Source organism: Anneissia japonica, unplaced genomic scaffold (genome assembly GCF_011630105.1).
Source record: "Anneissia japonica isolate Jap-2015-1 unplaced genomic scaffold, ASM1163010v1 scaffold21_len1647178_cov195, whole genome shotgun sequence".
Taxonomy (NCBI): Eukaryota; Metazoa; Echinodermata; class Crinoidea; order Comatulida; family Comatulidae; genus Anneissia; species Anneissia japonica.
In genome coordinates, this window is record NW_022750455.1 from 1,189,259 (window position 1) to 1,197,042 (window position 7,784).

The following is a 7,784-nucleotide window of genomic DNA, read 5'->3' on the forward strand; positions in this document are numbered from 1 at the left end:
CTCAGATTTTGGATTCATTTTTCGAAGTTAACCCTCGTTAACCCTAAAATGACTTAGTTTATTATAATCCTTAATCATTTAATCATTTATTAATTAATATCTGTTAAAATTAGAATTGGCGAATTTTGGCTAATTTATGAAAATTGAAGTTGAAATATACTATACTTTTATAGGTCATGTAAATGTTCCATTAAATTCGAAACTTTTCTTGGAGGAAAATATTAATATGTTTGATATTTTATGAGAGATAAATGTATCAGCTTCAAAATAGAAAAGATTGCGCAGCCATAGTGATTGACAGTATGTAGTGCGCATTGAGAAAAGAAGGTGCTCTCCATTTCGTCATGTCCAACTTTTTGGTCAACTATGCCTGCTGATTGAAAATTTGATGGCGGGGAACACATGGGACTTCAAAGGCATCGCGCAAACGTTCTTTACGCGCTGCGGCAACTTTGATCTTGGATCATTTGCATAGCGCTGCGTGCGCGTGGCTTTGCCGAGTGATCTCCTTCTCAATAATACCTCCATGATTCAACTAGTTAAAATTAGTGTAAAACTGAGCTCAGAATTGAAATACTGTATCATTTATTACCCCAACTAGCACCCCTCTTACATTCCTATCGCAACCTTCCCTAAATTCATTAGTCAATCATATTTTTGTTTCCTTTCACAGATAACCATGACATCATATCATACAAAGTGTTTGAACTTGAGGTAGAGGGCGCTAATGAAGATTATGATTATGCAAATGTGAATCCAAGTGCTGATTTCTTTGCTCCACCAAGAGGTTAGTATGAACTCCTGTAATAACAATAATAATAGGAATTTATATTGCACCTCTTGCCAAGGAGACTAGTAATTGAGTCCATAGACTGGCAACCTGGCACAAAGTGCAACCTGCTCTATTCCCTAGGAAAGAGTATACCTAGTAGCACTGCAATTTAAAGTACACAGAATAATACAGTGCACCCTCTAATTTCAAGACCTCTCCAAGACCATTTTTTTAAAGACCTAAATAAACAATCTTCAAATAAGAAAGTATAATACATACTCCAAGTATTGAAATGCACGCCATCTTCAATCTTTTAAAAACAAAGATGATGTTGCCGATGGTGATGGTTATGATGAAGATAATTATTGGTTTGATGGATGATTGACAGTTACCGTACAAAATATCCAAAAGTTGCTTGAAGCCACCTGTATGCAAGTCATGATGGATAATTAATGTATGCATACACCTGTATGCAAGTCATGATGGATAATTAATGTATGATGTATTTTATCTTCCATAGATCATGTCGATGACCCTAAAGGCGCCTTCAAGAATGTTACTTTAACCTGGAAGAAAATGTTCCTTCTTGTTTTCTGTATACTACTAGGTGTATCAGTGTGCATTATCGTTGGGGTATTAGTATTTATGAAAAGACAAGAACACAACAGAAAACGATTCTACTGAGCAGCTTTTATCAATTTTATATGGTTTTCTTATTTTTTTAATCATTAAAAATGGTGGAATTAAACATCATGAAGAGGGTTTTTTTTAATAAGTTGCAGAAAGGGGAAAACTTTTTTTTTTCATGAGTATGGATGCTGGTATTATGCAATCTTTGCCAGTGTAAAGTGGAACAAGATCTCTTTCAATTATATAAGTTTACAGAATATATTTTAACATTACTATTTGTTTTATTTACCAATTATTAATATTTTAGTATTAACATTTTATTTAATATTTTATGATCCTTTTTAATATAAGCAACTCAAAGAAAAAATTTTTTTTTTCTTTTTTGTTAAATTTATTATTTATGGGAGTTCCAAATTATTTTTATCAAAATATATGAACTTTTGATCAACAAATTTGACAAACCACAAAAAAAAAACATTACAACTACTGTATGTCCAAATATATATACTGTATATATATATTGAAAACATACTCATTCATACATCTCAACAGAAAGTAAACTACAGTATTAACAATGGAATGTTAAGCAAAATTATAGATTCATTTAGTTAAGCATTTTATAATGGTTCACCTGTATTATGAGATGACATCTCAACAGACAAACAGAAAATAAACTACATTTTAATAACAATGGAATGTTAAACACACTTAAAGCAAGATTGATTTAGTTGATAAGCATTTTTATAGTAACATGCAACCTATTCAAATTTACTAAATAGCCATTACAATTCACCCTCCAATTCAAGACCACACCTTGAAACCTGAAAATTTGGGGTGGTCTCAAGGTTCGGTCGCTGCATAAATTGTTAGCTTAGTGTTGAAAAATTGAAGATTGTTATTTGGTTTTTTGATACAGTGGTCTCGAATTGGAGGGTGCATTGTATTTCAAAATCTAAAATTTATATCAATGAATTTCGTAGTTTATAACAGGGAATTGTTTTTAAGCATGCGAGGTCTCACTACAAAATAAGTCTCATCGTTAGAAAATCAAAAAAGGAGTTTATATTACATTTTGGTAGATCACATTATAAGCTTTAATTTGGTCTTTCAATGGCTTCCCTAGGATAAATAGATCCAGAGATGTGAGCATTTAAAGTTTAGGTGTATGAGAACCAGGTTTTGAGAATATGCGAAGAGAAAACTGTTTTAGTAAGAAAATTCACTTAAAAAGTACACAATCATAAAATATAAATATCAAGTTATTCAAAAACATTAAAATGAAAATTTTGTAAAAATGTTGCCTTTGACCTATTTTGGTGAATATCTGGATATGATTTCACCAACGATGCGTCTCATTTCGTGGAGACCCCACAAATTCTGTAATTGACTGTATAGTTATTCACCACAGTTGATTATATTCCATTTGTGGACTGGATTAAAGGGGCCATGTATATTTTGTGTAAATAGGTCAAAAGCTGACCTAAAATATATGAATTCATCTTTATTCTATTGTAATTTATTTTGGGTAGAATATTCAAAAATTAAATAGTTAACTTTTAAACCAAAAGAACAATCTTATACTGTAGAGCTAAAGAAATGATGGGAAAAAATGTATTTACTTTTTTTTTTTTATTGAATTAACATCTTAAGTAACAGACACAATGGTAGTAATGTTGATTGTACAGCTACTGATGGCATTTTCTTTATTATTGATTTAAACAAAGATATCATATTTAGCTAGCATACACACACTTCAAAAGCTTCCATGTTTAATAAAGATTTTGTTTATAATTTTGAGTTCTTTACTTATTTAGTAACCATCTCACATTCACATTGTTGTTGCAAACATGAATGATAAAAACCTATTTTTAGTTGGCTTGATTCAAGATTATGGGGACAGTCATTTATGAGTTTAGATCTGGCCAACCAGACATGAAGAGTGAATATTGAGGACCTATTGAGTACATTTTTAAAGTTGTTTCAGAGCTCATTTTGCCATTTCCAAATTAATAAATAAATCATAAAAAATCTGCGTGCTGTAGCAGGGTGGGCCTACCCAGGCTGAAACTAATTTTATGGCCCTGAAACCACCTTTATTAGCCCCACGCTTGCCCATCTTTAAAATTCACTTTTATTATTTATAGTTCGATGTTTTTATCCACCCACCTGTAGTAGAAAATATATCAAAAATATCACACCGACAAATTTTATTTTATTTACAAACTTTATCTGTAAATTTGTGGAGCATATTTACATACAATATAATAGTACACCTGAATATAAGAAAGATGACATGAAGAGGAAATGCAATCATTTTGTCTAGCAATTTGTAAATTCTCCCTGTGGAAAATTGACTTGATTTCTTTTACCTTCTTTGGTGTTTAAACTCATTTCTTTAAAATATATTATCTTAAATAATTTGGTATGTTTGTTCAATGTCTTGTTTACTCTTCAGGGAATTTCTCTATTTGTGGGATACGTATGGTATTGTACAACCATCTATCAAAATATATACAAACATTTTAATTGGACATTGAAATACAGTATGTAATGGCTACATGTACACTCGGCAGGTGGAAAACGGCGCCGCGAGCACCCCTACTAGGGATGGATACGTGCGCCTAACAAAATGACATTATTATTATTATTAGTATTGTTGGCTCAACCAATGGCAAGACTCCTAGGCATGATGTCACTTTCTGCATCATCTTTGTAATGTCTGAAGCTGATCTTCTAAAGTGTCAAATACATCCAAGCTAAAAAGAACCAAGATAAAAATAATTTTTCCATTTAAAAATAATTATAATTATTTTATTGTTAAAGGTAACAATAATATATTTTATCAAAAAGTATTTTAATTAGAAATAATGTGTGAACTAACCTCCTTTCTATAGCTTCCTCTCTGAAATAGGAAACAAAATTATAATACGATTATTCTCTGATATCTAAAAAAATGTCACAAAATTTAATTAAAATTTAAATAGCGATTTGAAAGATTGATGCTTTATCAACGTCCAATGAGATGGATTTTAAAAATTCATCAGTTTTGATGATTTACTGTACCGCCTATAATGCAAATTCTTAAGTTCATTACGCAGACTTCTCAAGTTAGTATTCAATTATCTCCATAGCACTGGAATGTAACTTCTGCACAAAAATTAGGCCAAGAAATTTGTCTGCACATTTTCAAAAAATAAGATCTGATTTTTCAAGTAGATTTTGCTGATTAGTTGCCCTAATCTTAATATAACCAATGTATTTGAGGTAGTTACGATTCAGCGCACCTACTATTTTCTTAGCAATTTTCAGTGAAAATTTGAGCTAGTTTTTTTTAGGCATCATCCGTGCAATTAAAAAACTTCACAGTATGGATTACAGGTACAGGATAATAACAAGCTGTGGAATTTAAAGCAAACGGGACAGCATGAATATTTGCGTACAGGCCACTTTTATCAATAAGCTGACAAGTATGAGTTGTGTAGGGACAATGTAACCAAAGATCCTGATGGATAAGTCATTTGTTCTGGACTTCAGAACTTATATTTGGGTCAAATGATAATTTTCTGTAGTATATTTTTCTATTCTGTACATCTGTTATTAGGCAAAATTTCTTTAGCAACTATGGAAGTTCCATAGTACCTGAGAAAGTTCCATAGAACCTGAGAAGTCTGATTATGTATAATTATGAAACTTGTACCTTACTATATTCAATACTGTACTTACTGTACACATTGAATAGAATAATTAGTCCTTATGTGCCCATTAAAAACTAAAACAAAAATTCATGATACTTACTGGAATTCTAGATGAGAAACTTGTATTTTTATCTTCTCTAAGTTCTGAATAAAAAAAAGGGTAGCAGGTCAAAACAGCAAATAGGCCAAAACGGCAATGACAAGTACCAAAACAGGAGCCAAGTCAATGTCAAGAATAGCCACATAATTTCTGAATCGTTTTGAAATTGTCCCGACAAGCAAATCGAATATTGCCATGTGCTCTTTTTCCCACTTTTAATGTTTAATCACGGTTTTTAAAAAAAAATTTATTACACATTTATGGCAAAATATTTAGATGCTTCATTTTGTCTATACAGTATTTCAAAGTTATATTTTTTATTTTCCCCAATCTTTGTATTATTGAATTGGAAGTTTTATTATTATTATTATTATTATTATTATTATTATTTTTATTATTGTTGTTGATGTTCTTTTGCGTTTTTGACTTCTATGACAATTTAGCCTCATTTTTACCGTATTAATCGTTGTACACTTTCATGTTTATATACTTGGTTTATTTTTTTTGCGTTTTTACTTTTATGAAATAAATTGTTTAGCCTCATTTTGTCTGTATTTTAAAGTTTTACTTATTTAAATGTTTACTTTTATACTTTCGTTCCCCAATCTTGTTATTACTGAATTTGTAGTGTTGTGTTGTTATTGCTATGACAATTTAGCCTCATCTTTACTGTATTTAATCGTGTAGACTTTCATGTTTAGAATTGGTTGCCGTTCTGGTCAAAAAGTGTTGCTGCTTTTTTCATTGCCATTTTGGTTTATTGCAGACCAAAAAGCAAAAAAAAAAAGACAATAGAAGAGTGGGTTATTGTATTCATACCAATTTTCCACGTTGATTATTTAAAAAATGTGCAATCAAACCAAATACTCACTTTTTCAGAATTGTTAATGGTTTGCTCCTGAGCTGCAAAACTCCTGGCTGATTGAACAATTTGCTGTAAAGAAAGGTGGACAGAAGCATTTATTTAATTGCACTAGGTTTAATAACACTTGAATTAAATCCAAGCCATTCGTACGTTATGTAGTCAACCGTTGACGTACCTACAGTACCAGGCCTAGCTAGGCTACCTAGACCTAAGACCTGTCTGGTCCAGGGCCTGCCTACTACTGTACTACTAAGCCGTGCGGTCGGTAGCCTAGCTAGGCCTAAAAGTTAAGGGCTTGGTCCAGGCCCAGAGAGTATTACCTACCTCAGTACTCTTGGATGATCTTACTATATGCCTAGCAAGTGATCCCAAATCATTTATATTTTCTTGAACTTTTATCGGTAATCTGGAATCCATCGTGTATGCCTCTTCTCCTCAGATCTCTCTCCGCTGCGATCATTCCCAATGATCATCCCGGGAATCATCCTCTCGTTGGGGACTTTATCCGGTATCTCAAATCATGATACCGTAATGACGTCACGCGGTGGCAACGTTAGAATTACAGTATAAAATAAAAATTATTAAATTATATTAAAAAAAATTAAGGACATGTTTCACATTAGCTGCAAATTAGACGGAAGGGCTGAATATTTTCCCCATACAAAAGTAAAAAAGTTCTTTTTTATTGAATATTTAATGTATTTTTTATTGAATATCATTATAGTAAATAAATCCAATGCCCAAATAAGCAAGAATGAAAATATTTTTCCTAGGTAACCGACACGCATATTCTAAGAAATGTATGTAAAATGTCTCTGATGAAGAAAAAATCCTCTTAATGTCACCTCACAATGCATCACGAGTGCGACCGGACACCCAAAAGCAGCTCATAAAGCAAATCAAAAGTTGTATCGTCTTTTAAAATTTAAATAACCATTCAAACATCCCATTTAATCCCCAAGCCAGTTTTAAAGTCATGTACCTGTACATCTAATCTCCGTAATTATGACAATTTCGCCCAACTCCATTCTTGGACAAGCCCGAACAAAACATTATTTTAACTAGCCCTGGCAGGCAGTGCCAGATTCTGGAATTCGAAATAGAGGCGGGGCTCAGGAGGGACTTTAAGGGGTCCACCAACCTGAGCCCTCCATAGTTGTGGCCAAGGAAAGTAAAATTATGATTATAACACCCCTAGGTGGCCAGAAATAGAACTCAAAAACTTAAATTTGAATATAATTTTTACCATTTTTTTAAAATAAAAAAAAAGTCAAAGTGTGACTCGGGTGGCTGTCTCTAGGGGAGGTTGTATCGCTACACTGTCTCTAGTGTTGTACTGCGTAGTAGTCCCCGACGCAATCGGGAAGGCTCCCGATTCGACCGACCAATCAGTATCATCGAAATCTGTCGGCGATACGTGCAGCGATTGTATGGAAATCAATATAGGACATATATAAATTAAATGAAATTAATATTTGTTGTTCATTTGTTGTTATTTTTTACATACTACTTAATTATAACTTTACAGGGAGTGGCCAAAAACGGGGCTGTTTATACCTTTCGGCATTAAGGCACTGACTTATCTATTAAGAATTGAAGAAGTGGAGGCGTCAGGATTCTCCAACAAAAGCACAAGTGGGCGTGGCCGGAGATGCTTAGAACCACTCGGAAGGGTTCATGGAATTGAAAGGCTTATTTGATTTTTAACAATATGTTATATAA

At 32.5% G+C, this 7,784-nt stretch overlaps 2 protein-coding genes across 4 annotated transcripts in view; one reads left to right on the top strand and one right to left on the bottom strand.

Moving 5' to 3' along the window:
• Positions 1-2,533, top strand: part of LOC117121354 (vesicular integral-membrane protein VIP36-like) — a 7,116-nt gene extending 4,583 nt beyond the window's left edge. Inside the window, exons 5-6 of the mRNA XM_033266521.1 lie at positions 674-787; positions 1,293-2,533. Coding sequence (XP_033122412.1) covers positions 674-787; positions 1,293-1,456 — 278 coding nt within the window. The 3' untranslated portion in view covers positions 1,457-2,533. The remainder of the gene's footprint in view (positions 1-673; positions 788-1,292) is intronic.
• Positions 2,534-2,896: 363 nt separating this feature from the next.
• Positions 2,897-6,554, bottom strand: LOC117121397 (BLOC-1-related complex subunit 7-like). 3 transcript variants are annotated; one of them, XM_033266600.1, is made up of 6 exons: positions 6,387-6,554; positions 6,069-6,131; positions 5,198-5,241; positions 4,284-4,304; positions 4,057-4,158; positions 2,897-3,949 (listed from the first exon to the last, which is right to left on the bottom strand). In XM_033266600.1, the coding sequence occupies exons 1-5, from the start codon at positions 6,477-6,479 to the stop codon at positions 4,107-4,109; spliced, it is 273 nt and encodes a 90-aa protein (XP_033122491.1). In that variant the 5' UTR covers positions 6,480-6,554; the 3' UTR covers positions 2,897-3,949; positions 4,057-4,106. The 3 variants fall into 3 exon arrangements, with proteins under 3 accessions (XP_033122491.1, XP_033122492.1, XP_033122493.1); XM_033266601.1 differs by lacking the exon at positions 4,284-4,304; XM_033266602.1 differs by lacking the exons at positions 2,897-3,949; positions 4,057-4,158; positions 4,284-4,304 and adding an exon at positions 4,366-4,798.
• Between the last annotated feature and the right edge of the window lie 1,230 nt (positions 6,555-7,784).